This window comes from Echinops telfairi, unplaced genomic scaffold, assembly GCF_000313985.2.
Source record: "Echinops telfairi isolate 266 unplaced genomic scaffold, ASM31398v2 ScPeMD7_70;HRSCAF=299, whole genome shotgun sequence".
In the NCBI taxonomy this organism is placed as follows: domain Eukaryota; kingdom Metazoa; phylum Chordata; class Mammalia; order Afrosoricida; family Tenrecidae; genus Echinops; species Echinops telfairi.
The window spans coordinates 67,321,253-67,344,507 of NW_022103968.1; the positions used below are offsets into that span (position 1 = coordinate 67,321,253).

The 23,255-nt window shown below is 38.4% G+C and overlaps 1 protein-coding gene across 3 annotated transcripts in view; it reads left to right on the top strand.

Moving 5' to 3' along the window:
• The window catches only part of KAT6B (lysine acetyltransferase 6B), a 268,823-nt gene that overhangs the window by 190,660 nt on the left and 54,908 nt on the right, over positions 1-23,255 (top strand). Inside the window, exons 5-13 of one of the 3 annotated variants that reach the window (XM_004701185.3) lie at positions 3,264-3,379; positions 3,595-3,676; positions 5,995-6,127; positions 9,289-10,220; positions 11,150-11,271; positions 13,081-13,196; positions 15,479-15,620; positions 18,592-18,753; positions 20,837-20,930. In XM_004701185.3, the coding sequence (XP_004701242.1) occupies positions 3,264-3,379; positions 3,595-3,676; positions 5,995-6,127; positions 9,289-10,220; positions 11,150-11,271; positions 13,081-13,196; positions 15,479-15,620; positions 18,592-18,753; positions 20,837-20,930 (1,899 nt within the window). The remainder of the gene's footprint in view (positions 1-3,263; positions 3,380-3,594; positions 3,677-5,994; positions 6,128-9,288; positions 10,221-11,149; positions 11,272-13,080; positions 13,197-15,478; positions 15,621-18,591; positions 18,754-20,836; positions 20,931-23,255) is intronic. The other 2 variants (XM_004701187.3, XM_045291271.1) reach the window with 2 other exon arrangements.

Genomic DNA, 23,255 nt, shown 5'->3' on the forward strand with positions numbered 1-23,255 from the left:
CGGGATCAGATTGGGCGCAATTCCCACACTATATCTCCGGTGTTGTCCCCTGTAGGGCTTTGGGTCGGTGAGGGACGTCAGGTCTCATAGTGGGGCCGGCTATGTGGTCCTCTCTGTGGACTAGCTGCTCTAATTGGGAACATTGTCCTCAAGGCTTGGTGGGCTAGGATGTGCTCCACTCTTTCCTTCTCCCCCTTCATCTGCTGCCCGTGTGCTCGGATCAGATATGTCCCTCTCCCGGAGCTGCAGATTCAATGCCGTCCTTTGAAATAAATTCTTCTGGGGGGAGGAGAGCGCACATGTTAGTCCTTGTTTAAAGCCTTTCCCCAGCTAAACTACAGTAATTTTACACAAATAGCATACACTTTATATATCTTTGCCAAGCTGTACTTGGGCACGCTGTGATGGAACTACTTTTTAAAAATTTCTTAATTTTTCCATGTTACACATATAGGTATATTATTTCCACTACAGAAAATACAATATACTATCTGAAAGAGTGGACACCATTATTGTCTTTTTCTTCACTGCGTCCTCAGTGCTCACTGAAGGACAAACAGCTGGGCAAGCAGTTGGTCAGAATGGTCAAGTCTAAGTAAGGGTCCTGTGGTCTTCATTAGTTTTCTGTAGCTGCTGTATTAAATCACCACAAACTTAGTGGCTAAAACAACACAAGTTTATTTTACAGTTGTTTTGTGTGCCACAGGTCTGTCACAGGTAAAGCAAGGAAGCAAGCCTATGTTCCTTTCTGGCAATTGCAAGATACGATCTTTTTTCTTGGCTGCAGCTTCTTCACCGAATTCATTCTTTGTGGTTGGAGCACTGAGGTCCCTGTTTTCTTACTGGTGGTCAGGTAAAGGCCATCCGTAGTGTGTAAAGGTCACCTATAGTCCTTGGCTAGTGACCTCCTTCCTCTCCCTTTGTGACAAGTCGCATGGGGATTCACAATGACACAAAAAAACAGTGTGGAAAAGAACACTCAGCACGTGTGGAACTGGGATCAAGGGGTCAAGAGACCATGAGAGCAAATGAGCAAGAGAGCAGGCTGGGGTGTGCTCCCTAACTTTATTCTGTGCCTCCCCTTGGCTAGTTGAAGGTATTAGCCCATTCCATTAGATGAGTTCAGGCCCACCTGTGTGATGTACCTAAGGTGGGTGTGCCCAAGGTACTGATTTTACCTGGGCCTAGGGGACATGTGTCTGAGTATGCTCAGTTCTGGGTTTCTCCCATAGGTGTCTAATAGGGTGCCTGCAGCCTCCCTCCCCCAAACTCCATTATGTGGTCCTTTGCAGACATGGGAGGGACAACCCTTTGTCCCTAAGCTAGCTGCCTTACAAAAGCATTAAGAGGAGGAATGAATATTCCTTGGCCTTGATTGATTGGTTGAAATTCATTAATTTTCAGTATATATAATTTTTTTAAGTTTTGCCATTCGTAGGATATATGTGAGAATAATAATTTGTAATCCAATGTGAATCACTTTAGTTTCTGACTATTAAGCTACAAAGAACAAGAGCATATTTTAATTCAGAGAAAAATTCAGTGCCTGGAATTGATGTCATATGTGCCAGTGATGTATGACTTACAGGAAGTAATAAAATGGGAAGAAAAAAATTAAATGGTATACTTTTAAGGCAAGGGGACCCATTTTAAGGCTGGAATTTAAATTGCTATTCTTTAAAAATTGAGTCTTTTCCCCACCCCCTTTATATAAGGGGGCTTGATCAAAGAAGACCTCCCAGACCCCTTTCAGAGTAAGCATCTAAAAGTCCGTGTAAGTTGTCTTTTGTTTGCTGTTCCTGAGCAGAAAAAGAGGCGACTGATAGAGTTTTTACATACTGTAGCCCCTCCTCCCCTCAGCATTAATTTGAAAGAGAGAGGTCTTTGTAAAGGAATGGTGTCATAGGTTAAATGCATCTGCTTGGGTGTCTCTCCTGCCTGAGATCATAATCCTGTGACATTTTATTTTCTCGACATCTTATATACAGATGTTTAGCCTTTTTAGAAAAACTCAGGAATAGTGTGCTTTTATTAAGGATATTGATGATTGATTTTGAATGTTTTTACTTCAAAAAGCCAACTCTCCTGGTGGGTGGAATTTTATGAAGCACCTGTTCAGCTTTAGGGAGACGGGATTTTTTGGCAGCAATCCAAAATACATATTTGAACAATGAGCTTGCCAAAGTCAGGAAATTATAAAACAATTTTGAAATTGCAGAATCTGCTTTTTTTTATTACTCCTCAGGTTTCTTTTGCAGCTCGGTTATAAGTTCTTTCACGTGGGATTTACTAATAGTTCTTACTATTTAAAGACCAGACTTAGAAAAAAGAAAATCTAGTTTGGAGGTTTCTGTGGTAAAAGGTGGTAAGAGTAAAACCTGAACTGCTGTCCAGAGTCTTCAAACCTTTTGGCGGGATCTGTTAGTCAGTATTGTAGCTCAGCTCCAACAAGCAACCCAAATGCACCAGCCATCTAGTCAATTCTGGTTCTTTGAATGGTGATGCTTCGCAGGACTCCGATTTTCCCCTGTGAAATAAGCAGTAAAACTTGGTGTGTGGAGAACTACTAGGTAACGGTGTATCCTCACCAGTGTGGACAAACTGAAAAGTTGGGATAAGTGGCTGAAACTTGTTGAGGGATTGCTTCTTAGAGAATTGCACTTGAGATTCCATTCGACTGGGACCCTTCAACCTCTCACCTCCTTCAGATGGCTCCTTCCTCCTAAAATGTCAACAACGGGAAATTATTCGTTGATTACTGTTGGAGTTTTGTTTTGTTTTGCATTTGTAATTCTATTATGTTAAGTAGTCCCATTTCATTTCTTTAATTCCACTAGCCATTATTTTAAGTTTTCTGATTTCATTATGAATAGAGAACAAAAGTCCTTTGAGTTTCATTTTGGCCCATTACAGATCAGCAGATCAGGACAGACTGTTGGAAAGTGGCGGTTGATGACACTGATCTGGGAGAGAGAACATGATCTGAACATAAGTTACCGCAGGTTCTCAAAGACTTGAGATTGGTATCAGTGCATTTTCTAGATTGCTCTCCGGGAAATCATTTGCAAAGACACTCGATTACAGCCAGGGAAAAGGCTGAAAGAAAAATCTATGATTGAAGTCTCTGATATTTTCATATTTTCAAATTCCTACAGTTCTTTGGCTGGCAGCATTGTTTTTTTTTCTACTAAATATTAGAGAATGAGAATTTAAAGAACCCAGGACACCTTTATCATAAAGCAATTTGCTTTTTATTCTTGTAGGGCATCCATCCTGTTTGAAATTTTGTCCTGAATTAACAACAAATGTAAAGGCCTTAAGGTGGCAGTGTATCGAATGCAAGACATGCAGTGCATGTAGAATCCAAGGCAAAAATGCAGTAAGTATGTCTCTCAATAGCCAAGCTTCAGGGAAATAGTTAATTTGTAGTGCTAAGGATGTTCTCTTTAAGAAATTTAAATACATGTGATGTCAAACCTCAGCAGAGATCTGGGTGTTTCTTCACTATACTTTAGTATTATTAGTATGCTAATAGAAGCATTTTAGGCCTTTCCAGTTGATTTCAGTCTCATTTCGTCTCTGTTATTATTACAGGATAATATGCTTTTTTGTGATTCTTGTGATAGAGGATTCCATATGGAATGCTGTGACCCACCACTTTCCAGAATGCCAAAAGGTGAACACTTAAACCATATTACAAATGCAGTTTTTAAAAAGAGTTATTTTTTAAATACTCATTTAATTCAGACATATATGGATAAAAAAAGACAACCCCTCTCTCCATACTTCTTCTCTGTTAGAACCTTAGGTAGATATATTACGTAATGCAGTATTCAGAGGTATGAAATTAGTTATTTTTGGTGGTAGTGATACTGTTATACAACAAGAAACTATCACATTTTTCTTGGATACCTGTTGGTAAATGCAGATAGGCTAAAAGGAACAAAAAGAAAAATCATTTGGAAATTCCCTATCCCTTTTTAAAAATAGAATGGAACATTGTATATGTGTTTTAATAACTTTACTCCCCCCCACCCCCACCCTCACCCCCATAATAGATTTTAAGGAGCCTTGGTGGCATAATGTCATATGCATTGGACTGCTCACTGCAAGGTTAGCAATTCAAAATCACCAGCCACTCCACGGGAGAAAACTCAAACCAAATTCACTACCATCGAGTCAATACTTAACAACAACTCCACAAGACACAGGGTAGAACTGGCCTCCTGAGTTTCTGAGACGGTAACAGTTTATGATAGGAGAAAGCCTCGTCTTTCTCCTGCCGAGCTGCTGGTGATTTTGAAATGTCAACCTTGTGAATCTCAGCTTAAAGTATCATCACTATGCTACCAGGACTCGTTCCGTAGGGGGAAAGACAGGGCTTTAGACTCCCATCAAGAGTTACAGTCTCAAAACCCACAGCAGCGGTTCCACCTGCTCTGTAAGGTCACTGACTTGACATTGACTTGGTGGCAGTGAGAGGGCGAGGGAGGAGGGGAGAGAATACTATCAGAATAGTCCCACATAATTATGTGTTCTCCTAAACATAGCTTTAATGACCATTAAAACTGCTTACAAATGTGGTTGTAAGCCACAGATAGGCTCTGGTGGCCCGGTGGCTTGAAAATTTAAATCTGAGCCCTTTAGATCAGGCTTGCCTGCTCCATTTTGCTGCAGTCTCACTATTCCCTTTAGTCTTACATCCCAGCTTGCTTTACTCCACATAGATTGTATCTGGGTTCTTGAAAATACTTGATTTTGCAGCCCTCTGTATAAATGAACCATAATGTATTTAACCAGTCCACTATGATAGACATTGCAAACATGGTTTTCAATCCACAATTATGTCCTTAAGATAAATTCCTGGGGAGGAAATTGCTGGATCACAGGCTATGTAAATGAGATGTATCAGTTTTCCTACTAACCACTAGTGTATGGGAGAACCTGTTGTGGCCAGTGCTCATCATCCAAGACACATTTTTGAAATCTGATGTATCTTAATAGTAGTGTCTTCGATTTAATGAAATAGAACTTTAGTGCTTTAAAATGTTTACCAATTTGATAATAGAAAAAATATCTTTAATGATTTTTTCCTTTGGTAGTGAGAGGAAGATTTTTTTCATAGAATTATTAGCCATTTGTATATCATCTTTTGTGAAGTGCCTATTTTTTAATCCATTGATCATTTTTCTAGTGAGGGTTTCACTTTTTTTCTTACTGATTTGCAGAAGCTCTTTTATATTTTTAAGTAGTTAAATCTATGATGAGTCTGTTTCTTTATGGCTTCAATCTTAAATGCTGGTTATACTTAAATTATATAAATATCCACATATTTTTCTTGATAGTTTAACATTTAATTTTTTCATAGTGTAATATTTCATCTGCCTAGAATTTATTTTTGTAAGGATAGGAAATAATTTTATTCCTTCCAGATGGATAGCTAGTTGTTCTATCACTACTTACTTTGAATCATTTTATTTTTTCCTTACTGATTTGAAATATGACCTCTTTGATAGTCTAAAAGTTTTTGTAGGCTTAGGTTATTCTGGTGTTTCAAATTCTTATCCATTGACTTATCTCCCTATATCAGATGGAATTTTAATTTTTAAATTCAAATTTAACAAATTAAAAGTTATGTGTTTAAAATATCCAGAACAGGATAATGAATATTTTTCAACATGTTCCAGAAATTTGTTGAATTGTAAATGTTTCCCCAAATCAACGTATAGCTATAAGGTACACGTTTTTCTGATATGTTTCTATGGAAGGGTAGGGTTTGGAGCATGCTGAGAACAAGGGTTTTGAGATAATGACAGCCCCCTCTGCTCTCACCTTGACCTTCCTTGACTTTCTAAAAGGAATGATCCATTATCTGGAATAAAGTTCCACATTTAAACATCCTTGGATAGCTTATTAAAGCTGTAGTTTATATTTAATATCTTCTCCTATAATGAAACATTAAAATATTTTTCTTATACATATATATCAATTTAGGGATGTGGATTTGCCAAGTCTGCAGACCAAAGAAAAAGGGAAGAAAACTACTTCATGAGAAAGCTGCACAAATAAAACGACGATATGCAAAACCCATTGGACGACCGAAAAATAAATTAAAGCAACGATTGTTGTAGGTTGAGCTCTTATAAAGGAATTATTTTTATCTTGTGCTTTAACATACAAATGATTGTTATACCCTTAGATTCCAGTAGACCTTTTTTAGCATCACTTTTATAAATCCAATGGATGAGGAATTTTCTCCTCATCCTAAGCTGTGACAGAATTTTAAAAACAACACCTTAAATTATAGTTGGTATTTGGGGGTCCTCTATTGCCAGCCATTGTGATGCTAAGCATCAGAATAGAAGCAGGATGTAAGAATTGGAAACAACCCTTTAGTCTACTTTAGAGTCTGAGCATTAGAAGAGTTCGATTATATTATTTTTAGAGAAATTTCAAAACAAGGGATTTGTCCCTGTCTTGTCCATAGTGAATCTCTTTTATAACTCCAGCCAGTATGTTAGAAAGATAGCCCTCTCTTATAGAACCTCTGGTGGTGCTGCGGGTTAATCCTTGGGCTGAAGGTAGGGGTTGAAACCCACCAGCCCTTCTGCTCCCATAAAGATTTAGGATCTTGGAAACCCTCAGGAGCAATTCTAGTCTGTTTTAAATAGAGTCACTATGAGTCTGAATGAACGTGGTGGTGATGAATTTGGTTTTTCTGTTTTAATATAGTAAATCTCTTTTGCAGCTCTAGATGGTATTTTAGAAAGAAAACTCACTTTGTATACTAATTTGGTATAATAATTTTCTAAAGACACCTTTTATGGAATAGGAATTTATGAGAAACTTACAGACTTGTCCTGATATTTGCCTCAGGATTTAGATAGGAGCATTTGGCACATGCAAATGTGTGCAAAAATATGTGTACATACAAAATAATGTATTTGCAGTGGTCCACAGATCTTCATACTCTCATTTCCACTATCCTCTTGCCATATCAGTTAAACCGAACCCATTCCTGTGAAGTCCCTTCTGACTCATGGTGGCCCTATGGGACAGAGTAGAACTGCCCCATAAAGTTCTCAAAGAAGGTTGCCATCTTTATGGAAGTAGAGTGCTGTATCTTTCTCCCATTGAGTGGCTGGTGGGTTTGAAGACTGACTTTTCAGTTAGCAGCTGAGCACTTTATCCACCTTAGCACCAGAGCCCCTTTGCCTAGAGTCACCAATAAAGCCTCACAGAGTATTAGCAAGGATTATTTAAAGTGACAAGTAGAGAAACGATAAGAGGTGAACGTAATGTGTACTTTTAACCTGTGTATACAATAGTTTTGACTATCAGCATTAAGTAAAGTGTTTACAATGAAATCCATAGCCTTGCATATCGGGAGCAGTTCTAGTGTTAGGCCTTCATTCCTCCCTTAGACCTAGTGAAAGGGCACGGTCTCTGTGGTACAGAAATGAATTGGTGCTCTCCACGGCATAGACAACAACCAGAAATCTTACTCACTTATTTTTACCTGAAGCAGTTCATTATGTTACCTTTCCTCAAAAATATTCTCTTGTACCTGTGTCTCTCAAAGGAGAAACAGAGAGCAGCATTCTTTCTAGAGTTTAGAAGACCCTTTTAACTTTATAAGACCCCTTTAATAGACATGTTAATTGAATTTTTGTTAAACATGAAACATTTATGAATAAAATTTCTCATGTTAGCATCTTTTGAAGTAGCAATTATTATATTTTCCCATTCGTCCTGTGTAAGCATTGTTCTGGAAATGGGGATTTATCCTCAAGGGTCCAATTTTTAGAAACTTAAATTACGATATAAACTTTCTAAACAAAGGACACGACTGAAAATTGCATCTGGCACCAATCCTAACTTTTTGTTTGTCCAAAATTGTCCTTTGAGCTTAGGAATTTTTAAGACAGTCTAGGGATTTTCCTTTTTACATGCTTTACAAGCATATTGTCCTTTCTGTGCAATTGATTCCAGATAGGATCCAAATGCAACATTCTGATGTGAAACTTTTTTAACTAGATGAGTTATGTATTGCTATCCCACGCAGTATCTTCTAAAAACACCAGAGATCTCTAAAGTTAGCCAGATATGACTGAATCTCAATTCAGATATGGGCCAGCCCTGGAAGCTGGGCTGTTTCAAATGAGCCTATCAGTCTCTGCCCTGTTTATCTGACTGCCGAAATTTCTTCATTAAACCATCATGTTCAAAATGACCATTAGAATGTGCTATTATTCTATTTCTAATACTTAAGATATTTTTATAATTCAATATCATCTCATCTTCAGGATCCCATTTGTTCAATAATAAGCTTTTAGCTAAATCGATCATTTTAAAAGTACATTCTTGGACCTTAGCACTGCCATAATTCATATTCAAATGTTTCCATTATGTAAAATTCCACTGTAAAATACAAACCACTCGCCTGAGGTGAAGGCAATCAGCTACTGTTCATGTCTACAGCTGCCTCAATGGAATGACCTCATTAGCAGTCTCTCTGATCACACAGCAGTATGGGCAGAATTGAGCATCAAATGGACTAAACTATCAGAACCATTGCATATAGATTCTGATGCCAAGTGTCTGATAATGACCATGGTAATTGTGCTGCTGCTTCGCCAGACTTTCTCCATGTCATGTCTGACCCACTATAGCTTTTCTTTAATCATTACTTCAGTTTGGCTATTGTCCTTTTTTTCAGCAATATTTTGTATTACAATTGATTGTCTTCTCTCCTAAGAGAGTATTATTGGCTATCTTACTATCCTAAGCATAAACTGCTGAGAGGGAGAGAGTTTCTATTAAAGTTTTCTCTCTTAAGCACAAGTTTATGGACATACCCAAATTCTATTGCTATAAGTAATTTAAAGAACACCTTGAACTAGAGATAGATAAACTTACTCTTTTGCTTCTGGACAACACATTTGACTTACTTCCTTCAGAACTTTAAAGAAGAGACTGAGGAAACCTAGTTACCTGTGACAATGTAAAGAGTAGCTTATTTTAATTTAATTTTAACATATATTGTCTTCAGGCCCACATGGATTCTTTCATTGTCTGCTGGATGGACACTGGGAGAATTCTGATATGCAGATGCCTTTACTGCTACCTTTTCTTAAGCAGAGAAACATCTAGGGACACACAAAAGCAGTTCATAGAGTGACAGGGAAGTTTCATTTTAGTACCCTGAATGCATCTAGTTACTATTTGTTTTTAGATAACCTTATAATTCTCTTAAATGCTGATACTATTCTCTAAATTTTTGCCTAGGTCTGTAACCAGTGATGAAGGATCCATGAATGCATTCACAGGAAGGGGGTCACCTGGTAGGGGTCAAAAGACTAAAGTCTGTACCACACCTTCATCTGGTCATGCTGCATCTGGGAAGGACTCAAGCAGCAGATTGGCTGTTACAGACCCCACTCGGCCTGGTGCCACCACCAAAATCACCACCACCTCCACCTACATTTCTGCCTCTACACTTAAAGTTAACAAGAAAACCAAAGGGCTCATTGATGGCCTTACTAAGTTTTTTACACCATCACCTGATGGTCGCAGATCACGAGGTGAAATAATAGACTTTTCAAAGCACTATCGTCCAAGGAAACAGGTCTCTCAGAAACAGTCATGCACTTCTCATGTGTTGGCTACAGGTACCACACAAAAGCTCAAACCTCCACCTTCTTCACTTCCACCTCCAACCCCCATCTCTGGTCAGAGCCCCAGTTCACAAAAGTCCAGCACTTCCATTTCTTCTACCTCTCCCCAGAGTTCTTCTAGCCAGTCCAGTGTGCCCTCCTTTAGTAGTCTCACTAATAACAGCCAGCTGAAGGCACTCTTTGATGGACTTTCTCATATCTATACCACTCAGGGACAGTCTCGGAAAAAGGGACACCCAAGTTATGCACCACCCAAACGTATGCGTCGTAAAACGGAATTATCTTCCACTGCAAAACCTAAAGCCCATTTCTTTGGAAAAAGAGATATTAGAAGTAGGTTTATTTCTCAGTCCTCCTCCTCCAGCTGGGCAATGGCTAGAGGACGTATTTTTAAAGCAATTGCTCACTTCAAACGAACAACTCTCCTTAAAAAGCACAGAATGCTAGGCAGATTAAAATATAAAGTGACCCCTCAGATGGGGACCCCCTCACCAGGGAAGGGGAGCTTGGCAGACGGAAGGATTAAACCTGATCAGGATGATGGTAAGCAAAAGGTCAAAGCTCCAACCAAACTGCCCCGTCCCTATCTCCCCAAACCCTCCCCCGCAAGAAATATATATATATAAATCAATTCCTATTTGTCACATAGGTCTTAGCTCTTTCTCTTGTTCTCACTTCACTTTTCATACAAAGCAGTGAAACTTTGACCTTTTTCTAATGCTAACTAAACCTCCAAAATGTTTTTTTTTCCAACTAATACTCTCCCACCTTTTATTATTTATTTCCATCCATAGTGACACTAGGCCCCCAGATGCCTTCATAGCATTGCTTATGACTTTGTAGTCTCGCATGAGTAGCCACTGTCATGCTTCTGCCGTGCTCTTTCCCTGCCGCCTCTTCAGCCATGGTGCCAACGCTTCATGCCCTCTGCTCCATTGCTTTCTCATGGCAAGGGTCATCCTGCTTCAGTCTCAGCAAAGCCTGATCTCTGTGGTGTGCCTTTGGGTGTGATTGTGTTTGTGTGTGTACCCACCTTAGGAAGAAAACCGTTCCATGCTTTTGTTTAACAAATTGACCTATTAGATTTGCTACGTTTTGAAACAAAAAACCAAATGTGACATTTGGACAAAGTGGTAGATTTTAATATCTCATAGCTGATAATAGAAATTCTGTAATTAGTTATCTATATAACTTCTGATCTTGGTGGAAAATAATATGATTTTGCTTTGTTTTGTTCATACTTTTCCTCATTTATTGTAGCTATAAAAGATGACAGTGATAAACCCAAATATTTGGGTACAGCAGGGAAAGGGTGCTGCTGGATCAATGAGCAGTGCTGACAGGTCAAAGCTTATCAAGCTGGAAAAGATGAGCCTACTTGCCCACTATGCCAATTTGGTACCATTTAAATATGAGGTGGTTACTGATGATCCAAGTCAGTGAATGCACTTTCTGCTGGTTTTAAATGACAGATACTGAAATCAAAATAAGCATCAAACAAGAAAGTACAGATGTAAATGTGATTGGAAACAAGGATTCGGTTACTGAAGAGGATTTGGATGTTTTTAAGCAGGCCCAGGAACTTTCTTGGGAGGTAAGGCTGGATTACCACAGTACAGTAACAAGGATGCTATCTGACTCTTACCTACTAATATGAAAGGACTGCTGTCGTTTATGGAGAATCCTCCTCAGAAAACTTGTCTTTAATTGTTAGGCTGAGCCTTAATATATATTCAAAAGCAGCGACTTTGTAGAGTTGTCTCCACTCTTAAACTGTCTACTGAGGATTTCAGACTGAGCTGCTCTAACACATTAGACCGAACTAGCAGTGATTTAGGCAGATTTTGAAAGGCACTTCTCTCTGTGCGGGAATAGAGTTTGGGTTGGGGCAGGGGGCTGGGGTTGGGGGCGGGAGGTGGGGAGAGGGCTAAATTTGGTAAATAGCAGCTGTAAATAGTTAATAAAAAGTAACATTGCTTTTACATTTATTGTTTTTTTACTACACAAATGACTGACAATATGAAAAAATATCTCATATTTATCCCACATTGGCATTGATGAAAGCAATGTTTTCATGATCCGATGCCGTCACGTTTCTTTTCCTTATCCAGTCATTTCTTTAAACGAATCCACTTAAAAATATTAACTCTACTGAGGTTATTGTCACCAAAATGTTGAAAGGTAAGGCTATTGGGCTTCTCAAAGACACGTTTATTACAAATTGTGAGTTTTTTATGATAGTAGACTGCTTTCCATTTTATGGCACCGTATTGAGTTAGACTACCTTACTTCCCCTGAGGGGAGTCCTCCTAGCAAAGGAGCTGCGCATGGGCTGCCGACTGCAAGACCAGCAATTCAAAACCACCGGCTGCTCCATGGGACAGATGAGGTTTTTACGTCCCGCAGAAAGTGAAGCCCCTTGGAAACAAACCCACAGGGCAGTTGTACCCTGCCCTGTAGAGCTGGCGTGTGTCAGAATGGACCCCAGGGCTGTGGGTGAGCCAGCCCTCAGCCCACCTCCTTTTGGAAGGAAAGGTTGACTGTAGTGTCTGAAGCTTTATTTTTAGTAGCCGCCTCTTTGGTGAATTACCTCTGGTGTTTGCTACTCAGACATAGTGGATATTTTCATTCTTCATCTGTACCTGTCATGGTGTTTTATTTTTCCTTTGAGGAAGGTAAGTGTTGAAACAGTTCCCAAATCACTAAGGTTCCAAGCACTTAAATATGTTTCTTTTCTTCTTTCAGTTTGCTTTTGGCATTCATATGGTGAACAACAGACCATTTTCTGACAAATACTCCTAAATTTAAAGTTAATTGGCTTTTTTTTTTTTTTTTTTTAGTTAAAAGACTTTTTCTTCAAGAAATAGTTCTTGTTATGTGTCAGGCCCTGTCTCAGGCACTGGGAATACCACAGGAGCCAGGCAGACAAAACACTTAACTTCATACAGCTTACTGCAGTCTAACAGGGAAGCCAACTTTAAGCCATAGATTTCATAATTAAGTAGTGAAATAAGTATAGTTGAGATAAATATTACTTAGTGGACACTTTAAAAGAGTGTAACAACTATACTTTTATAATCATCCCCAGTTTTAGTACATTGCAACAGATCATTAAATTCATTTAATAAACTACAAATAAATTAATTTGTATATCTTACTATTGTCTTCCTTCCCTATCCGGCTTCTTAGGGTATCAGTTTGGGTAGACATGTCTTATCCAGAGGTAATTACTATTTTAACAAGTGTTATCATGTTTTAGTAACATGAAAGATTAGTTTTAGTGATGGTGAAGATTAGTGTTCTAGTCTTGATAGATTTTGGAGTTACTAATAGAAGAGCCAAGGCATATAAGTGAAGTATTTCCTCTTCTGATATTTATATTTTACTTTTTTCTCTCTGACAGAAAATAGAGTGTGAAAGTGGAGTGGAGGATTGTGGCCGATACCCTTCTGTAATAGAATTTGGAAAATATGAAATCCAAACCTGGTATTCCTCGCCTTACCCACAGGAATATGCAAGGTAATGGAATAAGCCTGGCAGAGATATGAGTATAACTTTAATGTCTGTGAGGAAGGAAAAATATCTTGAATCTAAAATAGAAATCAAATGATTACAGGAGAAAAATGATAAATTGGTAGTTGTTCAAAGTGATTCAAAAGCTATTACTTTTTTCCAGCACCTTTTTATATGCTCGCTTTCTTAGTAAATGCCGGCTTTGTAAATTTGGTTTTTTTACCTTCTAGACCTTATTTTCTCTCTTAGTTAATTGGGCAAATGTTGGTTTCTCTGAAACCATATTGGGGGAAATTATTTTAGCCATTATAAAATTTTAGATAAATTTCTTCAATTTTTCATTTTTCCAATTAGTCCTTTATCCACAATGTGGCATTTTCATGTCAAGATGTTTTTCACCAAACTATAGCAAAGAAAGAAAAGGGATGAAGATCGGGGGAAGTGATTAAGACACCCTTCCTCAGACCTTTGCTTTTAGAGGTATTTGTGCCTGAATTGTTTAGATAAGTAGTTTCATACCTGGAGAACGCAGGACTAAGTTCTCTGAATGCAGAGTAACTGAGATGATAGGGACTGCAAACAGATATGTTGGGAGTCGATTTCTTCTTTCAGTCATATCAGGTACACTTTATTATTACATGTACAGTTTTAAAAATCTATAAAAAGTTTCCAATAACCCTAAACTCCTACTTCTTTGCAAGTAGAGGCTGTCATTTTCTGTATTTGTAGTGGGGCTCTGCCAATCACTTAAGTGAGAGCGATGGGAGAGGAAAGGGCAGTGAAGGTGTGTTCTAGAAGTTGAATGGCAAATATGTCAGAAGTCCTGGTTTACTTTTTCCTGCTCAGCCACCTGGCCGATGTTCTTGAATGGTTTTCTTTTAATGCGTATGAGCATTAATTCATATCACATAATCAAATTATGTGCTTCAAGAGCCTTAAATGACATTTGCACAGCAATAACTCTCATTTGTGTTAATCTCCCATTCTTCTACCCCTAAGACCTTTCAAGTGCTTCTAAACATTGTCTTGTAAATGTGAGCAGGATCTACTTAAGTTTGGCTAGAGCACATAAAAAGTTATCGGTTTCTTAAGGGGGAACACAAATCTGGACGGGAGAGGAAGCTATCTGTATCCCTACAAGAATCAGTGGAATTGGTAGAAAGCAAATGAGAACTTTTGACTTTCAGCCCTATATTTGCTGCGTTAAGCTGTAATATACTATGATGATTTTGAACTTGTCTCATCCAGGCATGGAAATGGAAACAAGAAAGTTTTAGGATTTCTGTGCCTGAGAAGCTTACACATTATTAAAATACAATAAATGCACTCTGGATAAAAGATCGTTGTAGGCATGTCACTGGCCTTTATGGTGTGGAAAGAGTTGACATGACATCTGAAATTTGAGAAGTTTGCACCGTTACCAGACTTAATGCCATCCTTATTGATTTTTAGCATGATGTTTCCAAATCTAAAGATTTTCTGCTGTGAGATATTTCTCTGTTTAATCATTTTATTGGGGGCTCGTACAACTCCTATCATAATCCACACATACATCTATTGTGTCAAGCACATTTGCACACCCGCCACCATCATCGTTCTCAAAACATTTGCTTTCTACTTAAGCCCTTGGTATTAGCTCCTCATTTTTCCCCATCCTCATGAACCCTTGATAATTAATAAATTATTATCATTTTGTCATATCTTACACTGCCCGATGTCTCCCTTCACCCACTTTTCTGTTGTCCGTCCCCCAGGGAGGAGGTCACATGTAGATCCTTGTAATCGGTTCCCTCTTTCCAACCCACTCTCCCTCTACCTTCCCAGTATCACCAGTCACACCACCGGTCCTGAAGGGATCATCCTTCCTGGATTCCCTGTGTTTCCAGTTCCTATCTGTACCAGTGTACATGCTCTGGTCTAGCCAGATTTGTAAGGTAGAACTGGGATCATGACAGTGGTGGGGTGGGGGTGGGGGGCATTTAGGAACTAGAGGAAAGTTCTATATTTCATCATTGCTACACTGAACCCTGACTGGCTTGTCTCCTACACATGACTATGAGATATTTCTAAGGAAATAAATGATATGTTAATAAAATAGGCACTGCATATTATGAATTATACTGGAAAATGAAGTAAGGTTTTTATATCCTCTTTACAACTGGTGGCTGCTGATTGTCCCTAACACAGTATTCTTAATGATTTAGAAAAAAGATAGGTTTTTCAATGTTTTCTCCCTAAAAATACATAGTGAATCTGATTGTTTCTTTGATGTTTTTAAACTTCAACAGATTACCAAAGCTTTACCTGTGTGAATTCTGTCTTAAATATATGAAGAGTAAAAACATTTTGCTGAGACACTCCAAGAAGTGTGGTTGGTTTCACCCGCCAGCAAATGAGATTTATCGAAGAAAAGACCTTTCGGTATTTGAGGTAAGCATGTAGAGATAAAACTCCGCTTCTTGAAACCTTTCCTAATGATTAGGTTCTATAAAGATTTCTTTCTAGGAACTTTAAAGCACGCTTAATTTTGGCATTGAAATTCAGACTTTTTAAAAATAACTCCATGGTTTGGAATATGTATCTTACCATGCCAAGCAATCATTTAAATTGATGAGGAATAGCTGTTTCATTACATTAAATTTTGTGACTTTCCCCCCAAATCCGTGTCTACGCCGAGATATTCACTAGTGAATTTATGGTTTCCTCAGCTCTTTGAAAATTCTACTTTATTTGGCAGGAGAATTTAGCTTTGTGCAGCAGCTACAGCCAATGTCTGGCAGGTGCTCATTCTTCCAGGGAATTGAGCAGATGTACATATCTCCTCAGTACACAACCACCTGTGTTTCCATCCATTTCTTGGCAGGATGGATAATCCTTTTGGTGAGATCCCAGCAGATGTTGGAACTTCTCCCATCTGGGTGTAGGCCACCCCTGGAGAGCTGTGCTGTTACAGGAACCCTTTGTGACCATCTGTCTGTCATTGTGGATCTCTTGAAGACATTTTGTGTTTTCAGAATTGATTTAGTGGTAGAAGGTCGTTACCTCTGTATCATTGCATTGTGTAGTCATTTTATTGTCAGTTTCAGGGATCTAGGTTAGTTGAATTGGTTGCTACCCTAAGGAGACCATGGTTTTCTTTCATGCTATTACCTAAACTTGGGACTTCATGATTCTCTGTTCTCTATATTGCAGTCAAGCACTTTTTGCTGCCCTTCTGTATTTTCTTTTCCGTGGCCCATTTCATGCACTGTTTTCCGTTCCTGGATCCTGAGAACAAGGACATGATAGCTTCTTTCTCTGAAGTACCGTTTTACTTTAGGATTCTCTTTTTCTGAATTGTTCAGACCTTTTGTGATTCTGCTGCAAGTTTCTTATTTTCTGACCTGTAATGTTTCGAGTTATATTTAGTATGTGGTCCAAGCTCCATCTCTTGGACTAATTTTTAAGGCCTATCAGAAATGGAGAGCACAGGAGAATACAGCTGTGACCTAAGGTTTTTTTTTTTAATGCTTTCTTTACAATTCCTCTTATATCAGGCCCTTTTGGCAAATTTTAGGGAGGAAAGATTTTGTTCTTGGGAAGATTTGATGATATTTGAGTTCTTAAATAAAAGCAAAATCTTCTCTAAAGCCTAAACCAGACTAATTGCTTTGGAGTCTGTTGTAGCATATGGCAACCTTATATGTTTTGTGGTAGAACTGCATTCCAGATATGGCCATATGTTTCCGATGGAGGGGCCAAACCCACCCCTGGTTTACAATTCCTGGACTAGAGGGAAAGTAGGCTACAGGTTCCATGTTTTTCCTGCTGTTTCAGTCTTAGGATGCTACCCAGGCAAGCCCAGCCAGCTAAGAACTACAGAGCTGCTGTCAGTTGAGCTTACCAGGTGTCTTTGACTTTCTATGTTGGTTGCTTTCTTGATGCCTTAGATTCATTCTTCCAACCAAAATAAGCAGGAAATTACTGTTTTATTGTTTCCCAAAGGGGACAATACATCGTTATCCTTCACTAATCGTTAAGTAAATCAGCATGAGTGTCTGTTGGGGTGATGCTCTCATGAGCAGGCCTTCAGGGTTATAAATGGTCAGCTATCCCAGAGCAGGTGCTTTTGGACCATACAGAGATGGAAGGGGAAAAAATTAAAATTATTCATAAAAATAATGGAATGGTTTGATTTTGGTAAATGCTACACTTCCTATTCTAGAATCTGAGTTCATGCTTAAGAGTACATATGTGGGAAACTTTTCTCTAAGAAGTTTCTTAAATTATAAGATAAATGAATAATCACAGATTAATGCATTCTTACCATCTCTTCATCTGTCCTTTTTGACAGCATGCCATGTTAAGATTGTGTCTACTGATAAGAATTTTGCTTCGGCATTTTACCATCTCTTAATGATTTTCTTGGTTCACAGAAACGTACTTTTCTGTCTTTCCCTTTGGTAATGTACTGTAGTCCCAAGTACATCAAGCCTTCCTTTAATTAAAGAGGACGATATCCTCTGTACCTATGCCCATATTCGATTGTGGTGCTATGTGTAGGACGTAGGTTTCATCCAAGAGAAACAGTTATATGAAGTCTAAAAATAATTTGTGCAATATGAGAACCCCTATAGTCCACAGGAGACTTGAGAATGGTCAAGTTCATTGTTAAAGAGCTCTGGTTAGCAAATATCCATTTCCCCTAAGGAAAGTGCTAGGGAAAACTTCTTGAATATGCTGTGCTTTCTGTTTTCAACAAGTAATTACATTTGATCAAAGAAAATGGCATCTGTGCCTAGCCTCCCGTCTGTAGCCATCAGTGTCACAGCTTGATTCCTTCATTTCAAGCGGAAGTAGACAGTAATCATGATGCTACTGTAGGCTCTGTGAGCATTCCCAACATAGATCTTTTATCCTTTCTAATTATATTTAAAATAATGCTTAGGGTAAAACTAAAATGGACCCCTCTTTGGCTAATCCACACTTTGGGGGACTCAGAATAAAAATAATAGAGTTTATGTATTTATTTTTGTGGTAAAGGCCCTTTTGAAATAACATAAAGATTAACTTACTTGGACAGTATTTTGATCTACTTAGATTTCTGTTGATTCAGATTTATTTGGCTCAAATAGAGAGGACATGCCTAATCATTTTAACTCATAATAAATTGCAACTAAAAATTATCCCATTGCTAGTAATTTGACCTTTCTTCAGCTTCCTTGAAGAGAAAGTACAAAATTTTCTTGGCCAAATGACAGTTATTTTCTGTTTAACTCTGTCTCACTTAATAGAGTGTTTTAATCTCTCAGTTCAGGACTTAGAAACACAGTTATACATTTACCAAAGTACTATGTAGAAGAAACAATTTTATGTTCAGGGGCATTTTGTATTAAATAATGTTGTCTGTTTCTTTTGCTAGGTTGATGGAAATATGAGCAAAATTTATTGCCAGAACCTTTGCTTGTTAGCCAAGCTCTTCCTGGACCACAAAACGTTATATTATGATGTCGAACCATTCCTTTTTTATGTGCTTACAAAAAATGATGAGAAGGGCTGTCATCTAGTTGGATACTTCTCTAAGGTAAAGCACAAGCCGGCATGCTCTCATTTTCTTTTTCAGAATGTTTTTGGTAAAACCCAATTCTTTGAACAGGGCTGTTTGATGACTGTAATTTGCATAAATGACACATGATTTTGAAAATCTCATCCCCTTAAGGAAGGGTCACGGGGTAGAGATGAGCCAGTCACGGTGCAGTCTAGCAACGATGAAGCATACAATTTTTCTCTAGTTCCTAAATGCTTCCTCTCTGTGCCGCCCCCCTCTAACCACTATCATGATCCCAATTCTACCTTACAAATCTGGCTAGACCAGAGGATGTACACTGGTACAGATAGGAACTGGAAACACAGGGAATCCAGGACAGATGATCCCTTCAGGACCAGTGGTGAGAGTGGCGATACCGGGAGGGTGGGGTGGAAAGGGAGAACCGCTTACATATAACCTCCTCCCTGGGGGCTGGACAACAGAAAAGTGGGTGAAGGGAAACGTTAGACAGTGTAAGATATGACAAAGTAATAATTTATAAATTATCAAGGTTCATGAGGGAGGGGGAGTGGGGAGGGAGAGGGGAAAAGGAGGACCTGATGCCAGGGGCTTAAGTGGAGAGCAAATGTTTTGAGAATGATGAGGCAACGAATATACAAATGTGCTTTACACAATGGATGTATGTATGGATTATGATAAGAGTTGTATGAGCCCCCAATAAAATTATTGAAAAAACAAAACAAAACCACGGTGCCTCGGAAGTGTGTAAAGGGCTTAATCACTGTTTGCTGTCTTGACTGCCAGCATCCAAATACTATTTTAATTACTGCCTTGCAGACCACCTAGCATCTTTGATTTTCTAAACGTTAAGCTGTTTTCGCACTTCCCTAAGGGAAGCCAACATGAAGGTTTCATTGTAATGCAGCATTGAAGGGAGAATTCTCATTTCTCCTTGTTGCGTGCCATTTATGGTCATCAGTGTCTCAGTTAGGATGCCACCCTTTAGACAGTTAAACCTTCGTCATGGCCGACTACGCCTTCATCTCTTCTCTGTGGCGTTTGAAGTTCTGGAACAGCTCTTGGTGTTGAGGTACACATCCAGTGAAGGACAATCCATGGGTTTAGGAAAACTGACAAACACATTTTTCTCCATTTTTTACAAACTCTAAAGACATTTATGAATGTGCAAAAGTTGGAAGCACATCCTTTTTTTTTTATTATTTTAATCCACAAAGAGCTCTTCAATTCTACCCTATAGGGATTTCTACAACCATTGCTTATGATCTTTTGAACAGATTCATGAAAGATATGGGTGATCTGAAGTAATTCTTTGATGTGATTGGTACCATTTGTGGTCCGTCTTACTTGTGGTTTAGTTTGGCCAGAGACTTCGCAACCTCAGAAGTTTTTCAGATCGTGTCTGTGCAGGTTTTGGCTGATTCTGCGTACTCTGATTAAAATGTTGCTGCTCCGATGCCACATCCCAAGAACATTTCAGATTCTTTAACCAGCTATGAGAGCAGCTTTCCACCATACTCTCCCCAGCCTCTTTCCTGATTCTAGGCTGTTGGTAATATGTTGGCCCTACGATTATTTAAAGTTTGGAGTTTCTTTTGTTGTTGTCTTGTTTTGTCTTGTCTTTCTGGTTTGAAATACAGATGGATTATTTTTCTAACTTTGTACTATTACTTTTTATTCATAGTTTGCTGTTACACAGTTACAAGCTATTTCACAAGGTAGCTGGCTAAGTCCCAATTCACTCGGCATGGTGACTCTCTTGATAATATTTTTGCCATCTCTCAAGTTGTCCGAGCCAGGAAAGCATTTCTTGCATACCCTCTTTATTCTGTTTTATTCGGTTTATGTTTTCTTGGCTTCTGCATATAGGATTTTATGGTACTGACTTTCAAGGATAATAAAGACATAACTGATACTCATGCTTGAATTGATGATATGTTTTTAGTTGATAGTTTGATTGGTTAACACAGTAGGATTATTGGGCTTGATCCTTACTTAACACATTGGCTCACCTGAATATTTTACAAGGACAGTCACAGGTGCAGGGATTTGCCCACTTCAGCAGAGCTCTGACATACTTGATCTGTTTCTCCTCCCTCAGGAAAAGCTTTGCCAGCAGAAGTATAATGTCTCCTGCATAATGATCATGCCCCAGCACCAAAGGCAAGGATTTGGACGGTTTCTCATTGATTTCAGTAAGTGAAATGCTTTATTTATTTTCATGATCCAGGGAGTTGATGACCGTTACAGGAAACAGTAACGCATAGAACTTTATTTAATGTACTTTGTTGTTTTTATCATTAGATAATGTTTTCTATTTATATTTACTTAGGTTCGAAAATCTCCCTCAAGTGACAGATTTACTGCTGCTCAGTTATTGTACTGTAGGAAATTGAGACTAGGCCTCCTCAGTGTCACTAGCTCACAGAGCCATTGCGTTGTATGAACCTGCAGAAATACATTCCATTCGGCGGTGGTAATGCTCATTAGCGCCAAAGAGGCAATTATTTGCTATTATAGCTAAAGGAAGGGTTATTTAAAAGGATTTTCAGCTTCCAAAAAGTGTGCTTATGATTTTGTACTGTTGGGACCAGAAAAGAGATTTCATTTAGAAAAGCAATTTTTTAGGTAGCCTATCCTTTTGAGCCTCTGTAGTAGAAATAACTACCTTGTTTGTTAGTTTTCCTTTTGTATAATGGAGACCACTACAGTGTTTGTATCTAGAGGTGTAAAAATGGTGTGGCAGAGATACCTGATGCTGTCTAACTTCCCAAGGGGGCAGGAGAGTCTTCGTCAACATTGACCATACAAGACTGATTCCTAGGAAATGGAGGGCAGACATGCCTCCCCTTGCCAGCCTTTCAAACAGTTCTGACACCAGCTGTCACTCCCACAGGACATTCTTCATTCAATGCTGGTTCAATCATTTGTTACACTGACGACACAGATCCTGCTCACGATGCTAAATTCAGTATCAGAAAAAGATACAAGCTATAGTTCTTTGATCAGATCAGTTTCTTCCCAGCCATGTGCATGGGACTGCCTCTCTCTCTCTCTGGTCCTTGGCATTTTTGTGTCATCTCCCCCAGCACCCCCTACCCCCCCATCCCGAATCCCTCATTACACAAGTGTTCCAAAGCTATTTTCGTTTCACTGATAAGTGCCCAGAGGCACTCCACTCTATCAGCAAGCAAACCTTCTCCATGAAGGTGCTAAGCTTTCTTGCTCCGTGGACTGTGAAACCCATTGCACTGTCTCTTGCTGGTCTTTTGGTCCTGTGCCACTGATTCACTGTTTCTCACCATCGTTCACTCTCACCATGTTTTAGCTCTAAATTTCTTGGAGGGTCATGAAGATTACTAGCACAGGGAGCAAGTCCAAAGAACACACTCCCCTCCTGGCTCTTCTTTTTTATGGTCTTGTAGTTTCCCTTTTGCCTTCTGGGATGTCTCATTTTAAACCTAACATTATGACAAAACTGACCAGTCACTTCAGTAGGGGTCTATATACCTTTATTTGCATGACTCCACCTTCTCTAGGGAGCTGTACACCTTATTTACATTATTAACAAGTTATCCAATCTTCTTGGTATAGGTTACAATACCTAATTTGCATGGCTCCAGTCATTTGATAGGAGTTATAAAGACTATGGTTATAAGGACCATATTAATCAATATACTGCACTGCAAGAGGTTTTCCAAGGAACAATTATTTTATATAAATTTGATCTTTTGAGCCTCCACAATTAAAATCAGAATAAAATATAACAATTCACATAGAATAATGTAAAACAAAATATTGGTAGGGTTTTTTTTTCTTCCTCATTTATACTGGATATGTAAAATGTAATGTAAATATGAAGAGTTGATTCAAAATAATATGAAGGCTACATGTCCCATGCAATGGTCATTTTTAAGCATAAACAATCTCTCAATGGAAAGGAACTATTGTTTAACTGATTATCAGATTACAGTTTTCTTGCCCAATTTTTAAAATTACATAATCTTTATGAGTTACACAAATGTGAAAACTACAGTGTAAATGTGGTCAAGGAAAACCATGAAAAAATATGTTGCATCTAAATTTGTTATTAGAGATTGAAATCTGAAAAGTATTGATATAAAATAACTATATGGCAATTTTAGATTGATACAATTTATTCGCATTGAAGGAAATTATTCTACTAAGTTTTTTAAAAATTTTGCAGATAACGTTTCTAGTTATTAATTCATTAACATAGACTGACCTCCCCTTTCCTGGCTTAGTTATCTAGGAAACTAAGTTATCCCTAAAGATCCATCTCATGAGGAATTCACGGTTTTCATTTCACAGAGACATCCACAGATCTCTTCTTAAGACAAAACCAGTTGTCTTTGTCCTGAAGATTTCTCTGTCTACCACTCTTGAGTTGTTTAGATATATTATAATCACATTATAATATTGTAATTATATACATATATTATAAAGACAACCATTTGAATTTTAAAAATTCAAATAGTATATGCATTTACAGAGTAAGG